The sequence below is a fragment of the Thunnus maccoyii genome, chromosome 17 (genome assembly GCF_910596095.1).
Source record: "Thunnus maccoyii chromosome 17, fThuMac1.1, whole genome shotgun sequence".
Classification (NCBI taxonomy): Eukaryota; Metazoa; Chordata; class Actinopteri; order Scombriformes; family Scombridae; genus Thunnus; species Thunnus maccoyii.
Genome location: NC_056549.1, coordinates 9,553,399 through 9,575,775, shown reverse-complemented (window position 1 = coordinate 9,575,775; position 22,377 = coordinate 9,553,399). Strand labels below are relative to the sequence as shown.

Below are 22,377 nucleotides of genomic sequence, written 5' to 3'. Positions count from 1 at the left end.
CAGCAACCATCATAATCTTCCCACCCATGCAATTAGAATCCTAAAAAGCCAGATAAAAGCACTGCGATAAACGCATCGACTTCTTTGATCATGCACTCTGACATGCTTACAACGGGCGACACGCATCAGCATGCATGCGTGGTCCCCAACGTGCAAGGCATCGGCATAATCAATCATTTGGAGCCTCTGATTAACGTTAATGGCGTTTCTCAGAATTACATTGGCATCTCCTTGCATTCCAATCACCTAGATTTCATGCCTCCTCTCTTCAGGCAGCCCTGTTAATTGTGAGAGAGGGGAGCCGCAATGAGTGCTATCTGCTGAGCCTTTGATATGCACTTATCTTTCAGCAGTTTCATATTATGGAGAAGAAAATTGCCTTTAAAAATGACTGGTGCCTTATTACTTTTGGGCAAATTAATTTCATGACAAATAATGCCTTTTCGAAACGGCAAAGGAAAAAATAATCACGAAAAATAATTGACAAGGAAGAACAAGAACACAAGGAGGATGTGAGCAGACGTGAGAGTAAATTCGTCGTTATGTTGTTGTTCGTAAATAATACGTCATAATCTTTTTTTTTTTTGAGACAGGTCTTATAGCTTGAACGTATCCAGAAGTTTAAGGGGAGACTCAATCTGATGACAGCTCGCCCTGAAAGTGTCCAAAGCATTCAAGAAGTAGGGCACTTGCCTCAACATTGCTTGAAGTGGGAGAGACAGACCGACCTAGATTTCCTCCTGTTTATTCAGCCATTTTAGGTGCTGGCTATTCATGTCTCCATTTCAGCACTCCCCTGTTCTCCGTCTCCGTCTTTTCTCCTTCTAAACACAGCTAGTTTTGTTTCTTTGTTTGTTCATTCTTGCTGTCTTTCTATATCCTCCTCCCCCCCCCTCCTTTCTCTCCCTTGTGGCCTCTGTCCATATCACCTCTCAGTCTCAAAACATACATGAAAGTAACTCTAAACGGCAGTGACACATTTAGACAGCTGCTGAGATCCCCCATGCTGCTAAGCGGCAGGGGGTCTGATGGCTTGACTTATCTCAAAAAACCCTGGTGTAACCTACTCCCAAATTTGACTTTTTTATGGAAAACAATCATCTCATTTATACAATCCTATATTCATCCCCTGAGGATGCTTAAATACAATATCCCTCCACAATGTAGGGATAAAGCCCAACAAACAATCGCTTCTATAAATGTTTTTAATCAATCATCAGAGCTCATCATCTTTTCATGCATTCCAGGGAGTTTGGTGCAGTTCTGGTTGATTTAACACAGCTCTAATGCACCGGATGTGGTCATGAATTGGAAATGAATAAATGCATAAAGTGAGACTTGGACTGTTGACCAGTATCAAGCTGACATGACAGCCATGCATACAGAGATGGCATATGTTGCCCAGTGTGGCTTCTGAGCAATCGCCGCAGGAGAGTTGAAAGGAGGTTGACTCCGCCGCTGCATTATGTCCATTCAGGTGCTCAGTCATACATTAGTTTATATCTGCCCGGGGCTACAGTGTGGCGTGCAGCAAGAGGGCGTCAGATGAAGCTACGTGATTGGTTTTGTCATTGAGAGAAAGTGGCGGAAGAAGTATTGAAATTATTGACTTAAGTTGAAATACCAGTACATCAATGTAAAAATATTGCATTCACAATCCTACTAAAATATTATCAGCAAAATGTACAAAGTAAACATGTTGATTCTGCAGAGAATAGTCTCCTATAACTCATATATTTTTATATATTATGATGTTAATACTAATGCATAAATGTATACGTAGCATTTATCGATGTGGAGCTAGCTTTAACTACGTTAATACAGTTAGGTAATGTAGTCCAGTGGTTCCTAACCTCGGGGTCGAGCCCCCCTCCTAATCTTAGGGGTTGTGATATGATTAATTGGGTGAGGAAGAAAAAACAAATGCACAAATTTGTATTCATTTTTCTCTCTAATCTTTGCCTTTTTTGTGAAATATTGGATAGTTTGACCTTTTTGGGCCTCAAGCAGTTATTTAAATGAAACCATCGGAGAAGTTTAGAGGGAAACTGCGGAACAAGCCAGAAAGGTTGGGTACCACTGGTTTATCTTTAATAATGAATTGTATTTTATAAGCTTATTTTATGTGTTTATATAATTTCCTAATCTGGAAGGAAGGTGATTGAAACCTGATGTTTTTGGTTAATGTTGGTCGTACAGGTGTTGCGTTGAACATATTTCACACGCTTCACTAATATAGCTCCATTATAACAGTGTTTATAGCAACTTGCGGTTCACTTTATCTTCTTAGCGAATCATAATCTCTTCCAAGTTGAAGCAATTACACTGCAAATGGTGTGAATTTAAACGTCAGCAATCGGTGTCTTCAGTGCTTAGTGGGCGGGAGCAACCCATGAATTGATATTATCACAGAGAGACTTGATGGATTCGAAAGTAAATGAGTCTCAAATCAAAATAAAATGAATCTCCTCTTCGGTTGAATATCAAAGACAGAAAGAAATGGATAGAAGAAGGAAAAAAAAAAAAGGACTGTGGTTGGGACCGGACTGCCTAATGCACTCCATTCTCAGTTAATCATTTTTCTGCAGCTCTCCCTTCACCTCACCTCGTAGCCCTTCTCTTCTCCTAGATTTTTTTTTTTTCTACACGTCCACTTTCATCCTGTGAGTCTTTTCTCTCTCTTCTCGTTCCTTTCCCTCTGCCTTCATCCCTGACACCTCAGCAGGCAAGGTGGAGGGTAGAGTCTTGATCCCAGGCAGGTTACCCTTGGCAACAGACCACCCACCCCCTCTGCTGCCAGCATGTTTTCGGTGCTATCCAGCTAGCTTTGGCGCCAATGTTGGCAACTATGTCTCCCCTGGCGGAGAACAGAGGAGGGCCCTTTTTTTCTGCCTCATCATCTCCTGTGATTGGGGAACACCTCCCCTCTTTTACTTCACTTCACCCTCCACGATCTAGACCTGACATAACCGGCGAGGGATCAGAGCACCGTCTACAGTAGACGCCAGCCATTAGAATTTGCATTTTAACACCTGTTCCCAGGCAGTGGGTGTTAGCACTTCTAATTTTAATACACTGTGCAGAGACAACACCGGACAAAAATTTAAAAAACAAACGTGTGACAAAATTGAAAAAAACACCCGTGTGTGTGTATGTGTGTGTGCGTGTGTGTGTTCACATGCACATTTGCATGTTTACATTCATCAGCCCATCTGCTTGTGCCTGAAGTGCGTGCCCAGAATAGTATGTTTATATAAATAGATGGATGAGAAGCTGCGTCTCTCTCTTTGTCTGTATTTTTTTTTTCCTCACTGAAATGAAATGCAGTCCAAGCTTTGCTCGATGTTCAAAACCTTGTTTATGGCTACCACATACAAGACAAGAGAGCAGCTCCATTCATCCCCTTTTATTAGAAAGAGTCTCTGTAGCACGCCTTCCGCCTCAATTTTAAAATCTGTATCTCTTGCTCCAATAATTACCATGCTTTTTGGCAATTGGGATCATGTGCAACTATCTGAAATAACCACTGTTGAGTGAGTTTTTTTTTCCCCCCCTCTTTCTCTTCTTCCCTGTCTCCCAGTGTGGTTATGCTTTGCATATTACCCCAGACATGGTAAGGAGAGCGTGCAAAATACAGAGGGCAGCTCTTCAAACAAGCTGAAATCTTTTGTGTGTCTATTCAAATAATTTCACCCCGTGACTCTTTACAAAGCAGCTGCAGCGATGCATGAGATTGTGAATGAAGGTGTTCTCTATGGGAAAACACTGAAAGGTCAAAGATAAAGTCTACGTGTGATTTTTTTTTTTTTTTTTTTTGAAGTCTGGTATGTTTTTACTTATTTCCACTTGTCTCTACTTAAACACGTGAGTCTGTTTTTGATTCAGAAAATGTAGCGTGTGGGGCTTTTTCGCAAATACAGACATTGGAAAGTTGTTCATTCCAGAAAAAATGAGGGGAGGACAGACTGTAGGATGAATTGTGTCCCTGCTTGATTTATTGTGCGCTAGTTTCATTCTGGGGCTACCAAATAGAAAGTGCTCGAATTCAGCAGCACATTAAATTAAATATCTGCCGAACAGATTCTAATTTGATCACCAAGCTGTTTCAATTTCATTAGCCTAGTCCCTAATGGACTTTCACAGCATATTATTCCATCTAGCACAAATCCCATTCACTGACTCTTTTTTTTTCTAAATGAGCCCCCTGGCACGCAGGGACCATGTGGCCCACCACGGCACAGTGTGAGGTCACACAAAACCTGCTTTTTCCTTGATGGACGCTGGAGCAGAGCTGCACTGAGTAAATGAAATCAAATTTGAATTTACACTGATTAAATGAAATCAAACTTAAGATTTATGCCCAGCACCTTTTTAACAGCTGCTGCAAAACATCAGTCCAAGTTGAGTATGAACATGGCCTCAGTAATAGAGAGTATGCATGTGTGTGCGTGCGTGTGTGCATGTTTGTGTGTGTGTGTGAGGCACAGAGCTTTTGATTCTGCCCTGATTACATGTTTTTGATGGCCGGAGCAACCTGCAGTTGTATGTAATGGTGTGAATGAAGTAGTGAAGCAGCAGGTCAGGCAGATGAAAATTCATGGCTGAAGTTTTACCACGCTCCTGTGGTTCAGCAAGCTTGTAATTAAGCAGAATGCATTATAATTATCTCACCTTTGAATGGATCCGCTCTCTATAAACATGGCAATATTTAATGTTGAACATTCAACCTTTTAAAGCTTTTATTCATCACATGTTCATACAATACAGGTATGTGCAATGAAATGCAGGTTGGCATACTCTGCTAAAAAAGGATAGTGTGCAAAGAAGAATATAAAATTCAAAGATGAAAATTCAAGTATATAAAAATGTACATAAATCACAGTTGTAAGGCAAACTATACAATAATATTTGGTTTATGTTCAATTGCAAATATGCAAAAGTGCAGGGCGGTGCAGAGTATAATGTACTAGACGATATTGGGGATACAGAGGACATCCTCATGGCCTGAGTAAAAGTATGCTTAATTTAAAATATGATAATTGAAAATATTGCATAACTTAAAATTAGTCACAGTTTCATTGGCGGTACAAGACGCAGCAACCAAGGGTTATTTTCAGGGACGGTGACTTTACCAAGGCGATGCAGCCAAGACGCACGCAGTAAAGTATGGTAGTGATGATTAGGATCAGTGCAGTGTCAGTACTCTAAGTTCCAAAAGGCTGAAAGTGATAGTATAGAGCCGGAGAGGACTCTGCGGTAACATTGATAAATGTTTTCACCAGGCCGTCCGCCATTAGTGTCAGGGCAAGTTACAGCCACAAGAGCGGACAAACAGGAAATAGAGAAAGATGGGTGTAAATAATTGATAAGGCTGACCCTGCGCGATTCATATTCTGCGGCAGAGGATCAAAGAGCGAGGCTCAGAGTTTGACATTGAGCCCGAGCGTAAGAGTCAAAGCCATTACCTTCTCCGGCAACGCTGCTGCTTGTGTTTGTATTAAAAATGCAGTGACTCTTCCTCTTCAGTCTGGGCTAACACTGGCTGGCACTCCTGGGCATTAACAAACTGGCTAATGGACTCACTGATATTAGCCCAGCAATTACCTACAGTAGCACTAAGTAAAGCGAGGCGGAAGCCATTTTGTTCCTGTCGATTCGATGAAGCTGTTCCTGGCTCTCTCAGGTGTGAAATATAGCCTGTGTTAGACCTCTGGGTTCTTTTAGGTGTGATCAATATTTCAGAGGCACCAGGCCTCTGCGCCTTGTATCCTCCCACATCGCCTCTCACAACAGCTCTGCAGCCGATTATGAATGTCTGAATGAACGTTTGAGCCAATTAATGATTAATGGAATTTCACAGTTTTCAGAGGAATGTTTATTTGAATAGTGCATTAAGACTGTCACTGTGCAAAGCCAGGAACCGTGAACCCTGCAGCTTTTACTTCTTTTATATAAGTAAAACCATATCTGCTGTGTTTTATTCAGTCTCATTGTAGAGTATATCTTTCCAAAAACGAGCACCTTTTTATGGTCCTCGTCTGCCGGCAGCACGACTTCTGCATCACCGCTATGAGTGGCTGCACGTATATCAAATTGTGCTTTATTCATGTCATTAAAAAAAATGTATTTCACTCCCTTCCATCTTTGTTCAACACCTACATTATAAACTTTAATGTCTCCAAAGCCTAATTAGTCAGTTCACCTAAATTGACAAAACATATTTTCTCACTTACCTCTTGTGGTTTCTAGCCATGAGAATAGTTGTGGTTTTATTTACCCACATTTTAGAGATATTTGTCTCAGAGATTTCTGCCTCCAAACCAATAACATCGAGGTGAACAGAATTTAATTTGTGGTGCTCTCAGTATTTACCACTTACAAATAAAAAAATACACAGCTTTTTTTCCAGAATCAATGCTGTGGTGACTCTGGATAATCCACAGACCTCAGTGTGGATGGTTTTTGTTGGAACTGCTTTCTACCAAAGAAATGATCCCTATGAAACCTCCTCCAGAGTAACACTAAATCCATACTACATCCTAATTATGCACAGTATATACTACACACTATTTGTCATAATGTACAGTTTTAAAGGTTAGTACATTTATACTGTGGACAAGATAGGAAAGGATACAATAGGTGCTGATAGTGTTGGACTTTGTAATATCACTGCCAATTAAACTTTATGAATCAACTCCAACATATTCTCCCTAAAATTTGATACATTTTGTTTTGTTTTCCAAGATTTTTATGGAGCCGTCTAACTACCACCAATGATTTTCCAGCTATGAGCAGCTCTTCCATGTACTTTATGAGAGAACAGTGCACATTAACAGCCCACTCAAGAATCGGCCAAATTTAATATGCATTTCAGCTGCTTCGAGTATACTTTATTTTGTCACTTTTCCAGTGTGAACACAATACATCCTCAAAACCTGAAGTAATATGAATTTGGTAGAGGCCTAGTGAGACACATAGCTATTGAATTTAAAGAAATAATTCAATTCTGTAAGCACCTCAAGTTAAAAGATAATTCTTATGTAATTCTGTATTATATAATTCTGCATTATGTAATGCTTATGTATGTGTTATGTATGTTTTGTCTTATGGTCAACAAAAAACAATGCATTTGTCCAGTACCTCCTGACATCCCTGACCTGTCTGTTCCACTCAACTCCATGCCAATTGCCAACGTTTTGGTTTTTTTAATAACCTCAGTTGGACACTGTAGTTTTTTAGCAACGTTAGTTTTTACTCAGACCGGAGTAAATAGTGCGTTTGCTGGGGACTATTTTCCTGCAGTGGATCATTACACATTTGGTCCTCTAGTGAGTATTTACACCAGCAAGACTGTGTACGTCAGATTGACTCAAAATGAACTACAGTGCCACTGTGTGTGTTATTGAAGAAACATGTCACCCAGTGCAATGGTGTGTTTTTAATAGTATTTGGACAACAGTGGATGTCATTATAGCACAGAAGAATAAGCAACAGTATATCAGGCTTTGGATACACATACATACTTAATTCAATCAGTACATTGTTGGTTTTGGTTTTCAAGCGTTGTATTAGCCTTATTCTTTAAATTTGATCTGCCATCAAATTGGGGTTGAGACAGTAATCTCAGAGACAGATCTTCTATGTTAAAACCTGGACAAATTAAACAAAAACATTTTGAATTGCTAGATACCAAAAGAGGTATTCTCACATTTTCAGTCCTCAAATGTTTTATCCAGAAATCCACAACTTGTTTGGAAGTACACGTTGTATATTTGTTTGTAACAGTGATCCATGTAATTCATTGATTCAAAGAGTGACATTCTTTCTGTAATTAAGGCTTTCAATCTCACCAACTGTGTTACACAATTTCAAGACCGCAACAAATATGCCAGGCTCTCGTGTAGCCCAGGGCCTGTCGAGTTGTCAGTACATTCTGTTCAAGAAGAAATTACTCTCACTAAAGGCCAGCGCACACAAACCTCTTCTCAACAGCCTCTAACATCCTACCCTTTAGCAAATTTCTTACTCTAGAACCTGATGCGCATAAGAACAGACAGCTACAAATCACTGCACCGTCTATGAGTTATCTCTGTCAATTACTGACGATAAATGGCTTTGGCACTGTGAAGGCCAGGTGCATCAATCCACCGCGTCTCACGTTGTCTTAGCTTCTCCAGTCTATTGATTCTACTTCCACTGCTTCCATGATCCAGTTTTGATGGCCCCTGACCGCAAAAGCTAACTTGAGCGCTGATGTCAGATGAAAGGATGGATATGTAACTTAAACTCCCACCATGGGACATGTTCACATTCTTGCTATCAGATCTTCTTCCCTCCCAACTGAGACTTAATATAGATCCACTGGACTCATCCCACTACAACTACTCTTTGCTCGTACCAGATTTCAATCAAGGTTTGATTGCAATGCAATACCTTTGTGGGGGGAAAAACTCCCACTTTAATAACATTCTCTGACCTTAAAGTGCTTTCAATGCATATTCTTACAGAGGATATCTGGCACACAACCACATAAATGTATCCATTTTTTTCTCTATATCCATACCTCTATTGTCAGCTTTTTTCCCTTCCCAGCAGAGCTAAATGTGCTAATTCTACCAATCTCACCTCTATAAAATGGCTTTCAGATGTATGTATCTGTCTGGGCCTGTGGCTTAGCAGAATGACCATTCAGCGAGGTGGGGATGGTGTCTATTGTGAGCAGCCTGTCCCCTGTACAGCAGCTGTCTGCTGAGGGCTGTGATGGCTGTCTGCAGGATCGCCCACCACTGCTTTCTGAGTGATTCTCTCTCTTTCACTCTGCCCGCGGCGCTCCATGTGTTGGAGGCATTGATCGGCCCTGAATTGGATTGCAGCAGGCCTGATTACTGATGTCAGTGTGCGCCGGGTCACGTGGGACCACTGGAGCTCCTCGTGCCAAGCCCGGGCCAGCTTGCAGCACTGGAGAAGAGGGGTGAGGGGGGGTGGAGGGGGGTTGCTAGCTGGAATTACATTTATCAGTCTTAGTTACACAGAGCGTGAGCACAACATGCCCACACATACTGTACACTTAAGTGACACACAAACAAACTGCCAGCATAATCTTATTCTATTCCTATTGCAGTAAAACAGTCGGTGCTTGTGATTGGCATTAAATAGAGAGTGTGGGGGCATGTTAGACTATAAAAGGGCTTTAGCACATCATACCAGTAAATTACCACTTTCCCTACTGCAATTTCATATTTAGAGTGTTTGCTTTGAGAGTTAGCGCTTAACTGATTGAATGTTTGGACACTGTTTTGTATTTTTTGCCATGTGACGCAACTGAAACAAAGATTCTTTAGCGCAAGGTTACGCTCTACGACTTTGTGTGTGTGTGTGTGTGTGTGTATTTCGGTGTCTGTTTGCATTCAAGTGTGTGAGTTTGGAAGTGATTCTCCGCGCATCATTTGTTTACGCCTGGAATAGTGGCCATCATCTTTTCCACTAAGAGAACAATAGCCATTTTTTCCCCTTTGCTCAGGAGACAATGAAGTGCCTTCCCGCCTCGCGAGCGACAGGCCAATAAAAAACGTAATTGGATCTGTCAATCAAATATTGCTGCAGCGCGGGGGTGGGCAGGCAGGTGGGTGGCGGAGGCGGGAGTGAGCCGGACAACAGGGGTAATGCAGAGGAAAAAAGGGAAGAGAGAGGGAGCTTTGCCATTGCGTAGCACTACCACACACAGTTCCCCTCTCTGCACACAGCCTGGAGGCACCCAGCAACGGTTACAGGGGTGTACAATTGTTGTGTTTTGTTGTTTGTTTGTACCAGGGCCAGGGGGGTGACGATCTGTCTTTGTTTGTAGGTATTAGTGGGTCGGTGATGTGGCTTTGATGCGACTACACAGGAGAGCCGGGGCTGCCAGAGCCTCTGAAGGTCACAGTGGATGTACTAGTACTGATGTGTCTGTATGTGCTTTGTATGCGCTCAGGCCGTCAGACATGTTGTTTTTTCGTACCGGGGAAAGGTCCTGTCATTAGTCAGGAGGGCCAGGATGCTTTAGTAGTATTTTTCACGGTACAACACACACACTGAACATCACCTTGTCACATTAAATCATCAACATATTTGTGTGTGTGTGTGCGCTTACTTAGCCTGTCTAGGTGCAAGGATTAACGTGTATTTGCATGCGTGCCCGTTCACTTGTGCACACGCGCTTTTATTGTATGCATTTGTCTGTTGCTCTAAGTTTTAATGACAGCTACTTAAATTAACAGCCCATTTACAGGCTCTCTGACTGAGACATTAAGTGCGCATTTAGATATTCTGCTCGTCTGACTCCCACTCTGAGCCCTACCACGGCTTTTAGGAGATGGCTTTCTCATGTCTTTGGTGACATTCTTTTTCCATTATTAGGCAAGCTGGAGATTGTCACAGAGGAGAGCTTCTCTGTCGTTCCTTGCATTATGGACTCGGCACACTGTAATGCTGTGCCGTATCTCTTTTCATGAATAGACAAAGAATGTTTTAACTGTAAGTACAAGTAAGGCATTGAATACAGTGCAGATCCTCATACCGCCTTGGCAGTTAAAAGGACTTGTCTAGGAAACTACAGTCACTGCCGGGTTACCATGCACACAAAGTCATTTTAGTGCATGCTCTGGACAACTCGGATACACCGTACCTTAAATCAAGACAAGAATATACTCCTGCCCCCTTGCACTTTAGGAAGATGCTAAGCAACAAAAAGGGGATCCTAATTTAGAGAAATGAAAAGAGAGCTGTGTGGTGTCCTCCAAGGTTTTCTAGGTGTTCCACTTAAGGAGTAGAAAGGTAGGAACAAACTTGATTTAAAAGCTAATATTTGTTCCTTATTGATCTCATGTGTACTTATTTTCCCTTTGTATACATACAGGAAAGATGCAGAGTAAACTAAGTCAGCAAAAATGTATTGCCAGAGAACAAAACTAAAAGTCTAAGGCCATGCCAGTACCAATAAAATGACACACTTCATTTATCACTGTGCACTGCAGCTTGCTGTAATAATTTGTGGTTCAGTATTCTAATATTATATTCTTTAACTATATTTGAGTAAAACATAAAAGCATGATGGACTCAGTTAAGCATAGGCTGGCCTTATTAAAAGCTCTTCTACAGTATTAAACATTGAATAGAGGTCAGCAGGTTTAAATGTTAAATGTCATTTAAGTTGCTGCAAATCTTACAATGCTTTCATGCCTACGAGTGCTGTCAAGTTCATCTCGACATTATCAAGGTCTGTATAGTAACAGATAACCACGCAGGGCCAGTGTCTCTGTTGATCAATTAACAATATGTGTCTGCCCTCTGTGCAAGCCTTCCTAATTTTGGTTTTGTTATTAGAAACGGTCCCTCTGCTCCAGGCTTCTAAAGTAGGTAATTACACTGAGAGATTCCCTGTGGGGGATTAAAACAAATGACACAGAAAACACAGCCCTTCCCCATCACTGCTCACTCAAGCCCTGCCTCCGCTCTAAAACCTTTTGCTTGTAACGCCTACATGCCCATGAATACGCAAGCAGTCACAATAAAACACACTGGCAGCTCATGAAAATTAGTGGGGTCGAGGGGAGTGGAGTCAGGGAATGATGGGGAGGGATCACGATTTATGGACATGGTATATCGGGTTTAGCAGTAGGAGCTAAACAAAACATATGGTATTCCTACAGTTTGTAAGGACCACAGCAGAAAAGGCATCTGTCCTGCCAGTTTCGCAGCGACAGGCTGCACGGAGCATTACTCATCATTACAATCTCTGCTGGCAGCCTATTTTCATCACATTACAGTGGTATAATGAAGCGTAGCGCACTAGCGTCCTCAGGTTCTCTGAGTAGTTCACCATTAGCACCAGCCGAGAGCATTCATCCAAGTCGCTTTATTGAACTTTTTACAGTTAGTTTATCGTATAATTAATTCATTACTGCACAACAATAGGTGGAATCTTGGTACAGTAGCCGTTCAAATTTTCAAATTCATCTAGTTTTGACAATCATGACAGATTTGATATGACTTACACTTACTGAGAAGTAGTGCTCACTTTGCCATTGTATGGCAGTTGCCAGTTCAGTGAAGTGCTGTATATAATAACATATAAATATAAAGGTTTGTTCTAACACATTGCTGTTCTTCTTCTATTTGTGTCTTTTCCAGGAGCAAGGGAAAGTAGGTGTGACTTTCAACATTGGGACAGTGGACATCAGTGTTAAGGAGATGAACACAGCAGTAAACGATGGTAAATACCATTTGGTTCGATTCACCAGGAACGGAGGCAACGCCACCTTGCAGGTGGACAACTGGCCAGTCAACGAGCACTTTCCCACAGGTACTGCCATTCTCCATCCTGTGTCTGATAAACTTCTTAAGGAATTAGAGTAAAATTAGAGTTTTAAAACCACTGGACACCACCTACTTGTTTAATCCAAGGGCACCAACAAGAAGACAAATAGAGCTTATACAGACAGACTACCTTTTTCCTGTTGCTCTGAGTTAAGCATCTCAGATCCTGGGAGCAAACTAAAAGGCATACAGTCACATTAGCTGGCACACGCTATGCTCTTGTGGCGAATCAAGCTTCAAAAACTCCCCTCCTTTCATGCCCTCACACCTGACTCCACAGGAGAAAAGCACACCAAGCTAGAATCTTTTGTCTTGCAAGAGGTATTAACTGTGCAACATCTGGCTAGTTCTTTTCAGGGAAAGGGATTGAAAGGCTCCAAGAGGCATTTGGTTGGTGGGCAAGCAAGGAGAGTATAGAAGCAGAAACCAAGGGTGGCCTGTTGGCCAGATAAAGCTGCCGCCTGCCTGTATCTCTCATTCTCAGGTCAGTAGAAGCAGCACAGCAGCAGAATACAAATAGGGTCATCAAACAGAGCCCACTCCATTTGGAGGCTCAGGCACTCCCTTCATTTGGAACAGAGATGTGCCGCTCAGCTAGCTGGGTGAGAGAGTGAGGGAAAGAGTGAGAGAGAGAGGGAAGGAAGCAAAAATCCACTCCAGCTTCTACTTACCAGTCCATTAAATTGAGTTGGCTCTCCTGGTTTTTGATATCTGTGTCTTCATGCCAGCAAGCACAAAACAGATGTAGAATAAATAGACAATGCTGAAGATTAAATAGTTTTACATTACCATATGTGGAGCTAACGTGAACAGGAACGTGTCCAAGAATAACTGTCCTTCTCTAGCTAAAATAGGCTTTTTCCATGCTCCAGGAAAAAAAAAAGAAAAACAGTGCAAAAAATGCTGATGCTAATCAATGGTAAGAGCAAACAAATAGCAGTTGATCCCTTTCACTTCTCAGCCCTATGTCTCAGCAGCCCTACAGCATGCTTCTAGTTGCATGCCTCCACCAAGGACAGGGCAGCATCCTCTCCTGGCGTGACCTGGCACGCTGTTTTGGTTTGGTTCAATGCCAGCACAGGTGATGTTAATCTTTTCTGTCTCTGGCTTTCTTTTGCCGTTGGCTTTCTTTCGCTTTTCTTTAACCGGATAAAGTTAGACGGGTTTCATAACTGCGTTTCAGCCACACTAATGCTGGAAAAATACTGAGAAACTCCATTACATGTCGCACACATACACACGCCGGTGATGTCTCGGTCACATACACAGTCACACTCACATGTGGGAAAACATTCATTGAAGGTATACACCTGATCGGACAAATGTGACTGCATCATTGCACAGAGGTCATTTTTGTCAGGCTCCCTCAGATCTCGGGCCTTGTATTACACAATAATTCAATTATGCTCCATCTTTAATGGGCAGTAATTTCAGATAGCAATTCAACCCCTACCGCCTTCGCAATTATCTCAAACTGCCTTCTGCATCAGCATTCAATGGCTGTTTTCTCAACCTTCTATCAATACATCTGTCAATATCAATGAGCCACAGCCAACATCCATTCAGAAATCACTGCTAAATGGTTGTTTGGTTTGCCTCTCGGTTTAAACAGTGCACAACATAGAGACTTTTTAGCCTTGGATTCCTTCCAAGTGATCCTATTGAGGTTTGTTCCCTTTTCTGTCCGTCTGCCATTGTCTTGGAATGGAGTTGAAGTTAGAGGATCAAATGCTTGGTGATTTCTTTTTCTCTTCTGCACAGGTAATTTGCAGGACACTCAGTGATAGTAATTCAACGATGATTGATTTTTTTCCCCCTCCCTCCCTTGTAAGGGTGTTGTCATCTCATGAGTAATTACATGTTAGGGTGCAGACTCATCGACTGCTTTCTCACTCTCCTAATGCTTAACTTGAAGGCAGAAGCCGCCGAAAGGCTCTCAGGCCGTTCAATAAACTGTTACTGGGCATGCCCTCTCTCCCTGGTAGGGAATAGGTGAGGACAAAGGTGGTGGTGGATTGCTTGTCAGTCAAAGCTGCTTGCAAAACAGCCTGGGGCGTGAAAATTGGACATCTCAACAGCGGTGTTTGCAAAGTTGGCCCACCCAAGTATACAATCGTTTGGATCTGCTTTATATGGCAGTAGGAGATTTTTATAACATCGTGCGTGTGTGTTTTATTACAACTTGGCTCTTTTTTATATATATATAGAATTCGCCATTGTTTCTAACAGTCAAAATAACATCACCAAATTCATTGCTGAGAGCTGGAACTGTGGCAACACCGGGCAAGAAACATGATTATATAGGTTTTAAACAAACCTACAGGTTAGCTCAATTTATTTGGAGGATAAAACAACAATAAATCTAACTAAATTATAACCCAAACTATATCATTTATCACAGTTTGCAGAACAACTTTCCAGTTCAACCTCCTGTACTTATTGCAGTTGATGGCACACAGTTTCCTTGTCCAATGGGAGATTATTACCGACATTTCAGGCGTGCTCGATTTTGTTCTTACCTTCAGATGAAGTGCTTTAGATAATCTGGCTAAACTGTTTGCCTGCTTTTTAATTCAGCAATTTCAAAATATATTGAAAAAACACATAAAAGGAAAAAAAATGAAACTAGATAGAAGAAAAGTCATAAAAAAGCTGACAGATAGCTGAAAGGATAACATAACTAAACCATCATTTAAGAGGTTATCACAGTGCTTTCTGTACATCTCAAGAGCCTAGGGGTAGATGACACAAACAAGTACTGTGGGTCATGTTGAATACCATATAGCCACACAGGTGTGAGGCCCTAATAATGCCAGGTATGTATATATTATGAATGTGGAGTAATACTACATTGAGCCAAAAAAAGGCCTCAATTTTTTCTCAGATCTATTCTGTGTGTTGGGTTTGGGCAGAATGTCTCTTAAGTGGGCTTTTGAGAACCATTAAATTATTACAAATTCAAAAACTGTATAAAGTTAAGTGATACCTAAAAAGATGTGACAGCCACCCTTTAGCAGAGGTACACTTGTTGCATTCTGAGGCAAGTGATGCGAACAATTTTGTCATTGAGTAATGGAGTCTATACATTTTCTTATATTGATTTAATATATAACGGGTGTAGAGAAACAATGAACCTGAGACATCGGATCTTCCCTGAGCTCTTATTTATTCAAGTCATTGTCTCGGCTTCTCTTTTGTAGTCAGAAGAAACAGAGTCAGTGAAGCAAATGTTGACACTCACTGCTTGAAATCAGGAATTTATGGCAAGTATGGGTAATAACGTCTCACTATGTCCGTAACATAGTGCCTGATTTGGAGATACTGAAAATATTTGAATTTGAATTTAATACAGAATTGAATGAATGATGCAAACGGTTTACTGTTGGCTTGTTTAAAACCTGTCAGATTGTATTGACTTCTTATTGTTTATTTGTCGTAGCAATCAGATCCCAGCTTTGAGTCATCAGAACTGACAGAAATGATGACCGATGCTACAAAAATAAGTTCCAAGTTATAATAAAAAAATGAATTATCCTTTAACTTTCTTTAAATTTTCTTTTTTTGCCTTCATTGAAGGTTCACAGCACAGAAGCCAAAACTAATTGGGAGAGAGAGAAAGAGGTGGCCTTCAGATTGCCGGCTGGAGTCAGACCTGGTTTGTTGTGCCCACAGCAAATTCCACAAAACAGATTTGCAAATAAAAATTGTGCGGTTTAATGCTGACAATATTAGGGAAAAATACAGAAAAGGACTCCTGTGATTCACACACCTATTGTTCCATTAAACAATATACCCACACTGATCCCATACAGCAGCATTTCCATCAGGCTCCTGCAGCTTACTGTACGTGTGTTCAGTTTGTGTGTGGGCGTTGTGTTTGTCATGTTTTATGTGTCTTGTGTTTGTTTCTGTGTGTGTGTGTGTGTGTGTGTGTTTGGACTGTTTTGTCTCTTCCTTTTCTCTAATTATTCTCCGCCTTGAACAGTGCCCTCTCAGATCTCCATTCTTTTTTTGTCCTCAAATTCCTTTTTATCCATGTTTCTCATCCTTTTCCAGTCGGTGTTCATCAGGGCCGTGCATCTCTCCTACAATCCCGTGTACATTTTGTGGTAGCCCACATTACTGCAGGGGCTTGTCTTTGTTTTGTGAGAGGGTTCTAATTTCCTTATATAACACACTGAATCCCTGTACTCTTTGATTTTGGATTACATGATCTTTTTTGCGTGAGTTTGAATCTTTGAATCAAAGAATCAGTAGACCGAGCCAGTGCGGATATTGTGCATCACAGTTTGTCTTGAGCTGGCTGAGGTTCAGGCATTGTCTCAGATGAGTGACCATTGGCCTAACTACTCTCCTTGGGCCTCGGGGAAAGTGTGTGTGTGTGTGTTCCATCATTTGTGGTGGCTACAAGAGGTTTGGCCATGACGAGAATGGCCTTGTGTTCATTTTCAGAAGTCGAACACAGCTCCCACAACTTGAAACAGGCACAATGAGTAGCACCGTTTCAATATATCTGCCAATCTTTGTCTTGAAATACAGACAAAACAATTCCTCGGGAGCGAGATAAATCCCCACGCGTCCCCAAGGCCAAACATGATTAGACCTATCTGAGACACAATCTCTGTCGCTCTCAGAACTCAGACTAAGCTGAGTGTAGAAGTCGCCAGTCTAATTCATCCTTTCAACACCATAAATTTCAGAGCGACCAGATAAATGATGAATTTACTCCCTGGCTTTGTCTGACATCTTAGAGAGAATGAAGGGAGGATAGAGGGAAAGCAAGCAGGAGAAACAGAGGGACACGGGTGAATAGAAAAGAAACGCTGTCACTGAGGGAATACAGATGCATTTAATGGAGTAGGTGACAGGAATAAGTTGACAAAGAGCTGACATGTAGACAGATAGATAGGTAGAGAAGAAGAGAAATGAAATGGTGAGTGAGTGAAAAGTAGATAAATGATATCAGAATTGTGGCCGTGGCTGAAGAGGTCCGATTCAGCCAAGAAGAGCAAGGAGGGCTGATTGCATTGTGAGAGACAGAGGGAAAGAGAATAGCGGGGAACAGATGAAGGATCGGTGGACAGCTGAGGAGAAAGAGAAAATCGTAAGAAACTTGGGTAGATAAATAGCCAGAGAGAGAGAAGGAGAGACAGAGATGAAAGTAAAGTGTAGATTGGAAAGGAGGTGGGTGGTACAGGATATTCATAACCAGGGGCTGCAACAGCTAGCTGTGGAGTTGAGCTGTGGAATGATGATTTTTGGACAGGGCCACAGTATATCAAATGTACTCATCATCCCCAAATGGAGAGAATGCCAGGAGCCTGTCACGGTAGCCATTTTCACAGTTTTGATGCGCTCTCAGCACTGGCCCTGTGATGGAACCCCAGTGAGATTAGTCTGGCAAGCAAACTGAATAGAACGAGGCGACAAACCAGCAGATGACTGTCGCCGTGCCAGTGTTTGTGTTGACTGAATAGCTGCCACCGAAAGGGAAACATTTAGACATTGTTTTGGCTGGGAGAAAAAAATGGCATGTATTAGGGCTACAAACTGTATATAGATAGAAAAAAACAGCCAAAAATTAACACAGCCATCCTATGCAGTAATGTAGGCCTAAGCAGGTTGTAGATAATGTGTATTGGAACAAATATTTTGTTATATATTGTTGTTATATATCATCCTGTTGGCCTAGGAGTTAAGGTGCTGACCATGACCTGCAATGTCCATGGTTCACATCTGGCTGGTTACTTTTGTTTCTTGTCATCTCTTTACTATGTCTCTCAAATAAAGGCATAAAAATGCCCCAAAAATACAAGAAAAAGATTCTAAAAAATGTTCAGAAAACATTGCCTCTTCATCGGTGACCTAATGCTGCACTAGTAGGTGTAACTACTAAGTAAAACCAATTAAGTCATCTAAATTTTTTAAGTCCTTCCTTTCTGCCGGTGCTATAAAATTAAACTGCCTTTAATTAACTGACAGTCGATTGGTACACACTTAAAGTGATCTCGTATAACTTCTGCTTAACAGCAGCAACTCTGGGAATAAGTGACAATAAAGAGATAGTTGTAAATGTGTAACTCTAGCACAAGGAAGAGATATAAAGTCAGTAAATGTATTTCTTTTTTATATTTATTTTATTAGTTCATTTGACAGATACGATCTTTATTGATCACCAGGAAAAAAAACAAATGAGGCAGAGTTATCTTAGGGGGGTAATTTTAATCTGTCTGTCCCTGGACAGATGTTAAAACATCACCCTAAATATATCTTTAATTAATATATACAACATAATAAATATGCAAAAGAAAGTCCAGTACACATTGACCAATAAATAATGTCACAGTAATACATGGTAGATAGCTACAACACCATAATCTGCTGGTTATACCAGATCAAGTGAGGCTGTAACAGAAAAACAAGTAGTGCACTTCACTTAACATTACCTTAAGTAACAATGTCATTTCATAGGACTTTTAAGACGACATTTGCATGTTATTTCATATGGGTTTGACTAAATTAAATAATAGTAAATAATAAATAATTAATAAAATATCAAGAAAAGGGAAATTTGGCCATGATAGAAAGCAACTGAAATAAACAAAGTCTGCATATAAAACACATTATTAAAATTGAGTCAGTATATAGGGATCTAGGTTGAACAATATGTGACCCAAAAACCATAATATAGATTTTAGGTTGCACCAAAATGGGCACTGTGACAGTGACAAAATATCAAATCCATAATAGTCCTCAATTGCACTTTCCTCTTCGCGGTACTGAAAGGCTGATGAAAAATCTTCGAGGAAATATCTGTCCACTTCACTTTGAAGAGGAAAAAAACAAACCTTGAAGGCAGAGTGATTTTATAATAAACAATAGTGCTTTTATTGGCAAGGTCATCCATTCTAGAGTCACCTTTAGAAATTGAATATCAAATTGACAAACTAGAGAGATTTTTCTCATTAGTTGGACAATTAGCTTGTGGTGTATTCATTACAGGGGGATTGTCACCTCATTAATCACCTAGAACAACGTTAGAGCTATACCTGAGACCGCACCATTAGCAATGCACAGCAAGCTTATACCCCCTTCTCTTCGTTTCATACATGTTTTCATTCTAGCTAAATAACAGAATGAGATTCTTCCCAAAACTTCCCAGCTTTGGGAAGTTCAGCAAGAGACATAAACTAGAAAGAAGTTGGAGAAATTGCAGTTTGTAGATGCTGAATATCCCCCCCTCTCCTCCCATTTCCACCCCGTCCTTTAACCCTACTCGCCCAAACTCGTAAATGTTCCGTCTGTTTTGTGGTTTCACATACGACCATCATGCCTCCCTCTGTGGCCCTTGTTCAGAGGAGAGTGTATTTGGCTGCCACCTGAAACCTGCTTGAGATCAAAGGGATGGGGAGGGAGTCCTGCTAGTAGCTGATTAACCTGCTGGCACGCTGCAGACACAGTCCTTTAGCTCCTTGAGCTCCCTTGCAGCCATATACTCCTGCCCAGCTGGCTGTAAATTGAGCACTTGGCTGTTTTTTTTTTTGCTCTGAATACGAAAAGTAGAAGGGAATGATAGAAAGATCAAGACTTAAGAGAGGAAAAGGAAATTGAGACCCTCTTATGAGTTACCTAACTGCTTTGGAACATTCAGTATGTGGTTTCATGTAATTGCGGCGCGTTTGCTCCTTTTGTTCAATTTTAATCACCAGCTGAGAACAGTGCAGTTCGAAATCAGGCGTGCAGCATAAATCTGAGCCAAAATACCACAAAGAGTATGAAACACAACTCTCCAAAACAATTACGGATAGCAACGCAAAGGTCGCACCTTCAGTCAACTGGATAGCCATAGGTGTGTGTATGCATGACGTCGCCAAAGATCAATCACCTGGAAGAATTCCAGCACCCAAACTTGACCCATTTTCAGAAGGCTTTTTTCTCACAATTATGCATCTTTGCCCTTTCAGTTGTGTTATAAACAACAGTGTGCCAGTTCCTGCTTTCCTCCAAATACCTTCCCACCTGGGTACTGAGTGACATCACGGTGCCATTCATAATTCTATACAGGCTTTTACAGTCTTTTGTCAAACCTCAAAGATTTTGCTGAGACAGAGCTGTACATCTCAATTCTCAGTGTTGACAGACACGCGGTGCCTTTCAGAGGGTATGCCTCTGTGATTGTCAGACAAAATATTGCATCCTGGCAGATACACAAGGAGAAATCTTATCATGCCACACAACATTCCCGGTAAAAGGCTGCCTATTATCTTTAATTCCCATATACCTGCAACACGTTAGCCGCCGTCTCAGAAGAGGGGAATAGGGAGGCTGGGGTAGCATTTTTTACCCAAAAGGCCTCCCACCATGTCAGTAATGATCTCATTTGTATGCATTGTCCTCTTCAAATCTGTGTCAGTGTGGGACTTCCCTCCCAATAGGTCTGCACTACTTCAAATTACCAGTTCCTCCTCTAACGCCGCACCCCCCCTCCCCCGCCATCCCCCACCACCAACACCCTTCTCCCTGCAAACCAGCTACACAGCTCCTTCCCTCCAAAGTGAGCTACTAAACCAAATCATTCCTTGGCCCTTGAAATGTAAAAGCAGGTGGTGTCCATTGGGAGAATTAGTGCACGTAAATTACCTCCAGTTTGCTTTGGAGAAAGGCAGTTAATGCATGGTCTACCTTTTTAACCACTTGATATCCCTCCTTTTGTCTTTATTATGTAATATGATGAATGTTTTACAGGACTTGTTATGCAGACTGTGATGTATTATCTGTGTTTTCCAGACATATAACCTATTCTTGCAGGTTATTGATGCAGTTTGTCTTTTCCATGACTGCTATGGATATGTCTTGTGCTTTTAATCCATGGATATTTGTTAAATTTTTGATGTGGAGTGTGCTATATAAATATGATATTAAAAAATTAAACTAAAGCTACTTGAAAAAACAATCATCATAAAGCTTTTATAAATATCCCTAAACAAAGATAAAACTCTTTATAAACCACTGTATAAATGTGTGATGTCTGTTGCCGTTGCCAACTGTTTCAAGCTGTTTGTTAAACTTTCAAACTTTAAAGGCAACAGCGACATTGAGCGCTATCAAATGGCAAATAAGAAAATCCCGTTCAAATATACCCGGCCAGTAGAAGATTGGCTTCAGGAGAAAGGTAAATCTTTATCAAACTTCTATAATGTTTATCTTTTATTTTCTGTTATTTCATCGGCTTGTTCCCTTTCAACCTCTGAGAATGAATAACCATCCCTTAAACCCTTTAAAAAAAACAAGTAAAACAAGGCAGGTTTTTTTGTTAGTTTTTGTTATTTCCTTTATTTTTATTTTATTTTTCCTCATTTTTTTTATCCCTGTTTTGTCATCTTCATCTTTTTAGATTTTGTTGAATCATGGTGTCCAGTTAAAGGGACTGGAAAAAGAGTTTTTTCTAAAAAAAAAGTGCCACAATAAGTATCAAGTACTCTTAATCTTTTGTACAAAATTGACTAGGAGAAGGCATTATCTATGCTGCAACAGTAGGCCGATTGTTTTGAGAGGAGAATTAGCTCCCTTTACTCAAATCCTCTGCAATGTTTGAGAACAAACTAATCAGTGGGCATATCCCCCTGAAAACTTTCCAAACAGCAGGTGCTTTTCCCTGCTGTACTTTATCTGATTGGAGTTATACACATCACACACGATAAAATCCTCACTTGTTTTTGTGATGGAGAGCTAATTGGAGCCTTTTTGACGGCAAAGTGTCACATTGAGCCTGCCAAGGTGCACTGCGCCCTGATAGAGTTGTGCTTTTCAATCAGCATACTGAGATTATCAATGCAGCAACTCGTTTATGTTTAAAGCATTTGTGGGGATAGAGAAGAGAAATCTCCCCCTCCCCACCCCCCACCCCTTATTTTTGGTGCATAATAAATTGTCTTAACATAATATCATTATAAACTGCATTTAAAGTTTAAAGTCATTGCACGTAAACATCTTAACCTGATTATAAAGTCCCTTTAACAATCG

At 40.9% G+C, this 22,377-nt stretch overlaps 1 protein-coding gene across 6 annotated transcripts in view; it reads left to right on the top strand.

The window, feature by feature from the left end:
- The window catches only part of LOC121882010 (neurexin-3b-like), a 392,732-nt gene that overhangs the window by 337,742 nt on the left and 32,613 nt on the right, over positions 1–22,377 (top strand). For all 6 annotated transcript variants that reach the window (XM_042389887.1, XM_042389889.1, XM_042389888.1 and 3 more), the window contains 2 exons: positions 12,169–12,340; positions 21,437–21,526. In XM_042389887.1, the coding sequence (XP_042245821.1) occupies positions 12,169–12,340; positions 21,437–21,526 (262 nt within the window). The remainder of the gene's footprint in view (positions 1–12,168; positions 12,341–21,436; positions 21,527–22,377) is intronic.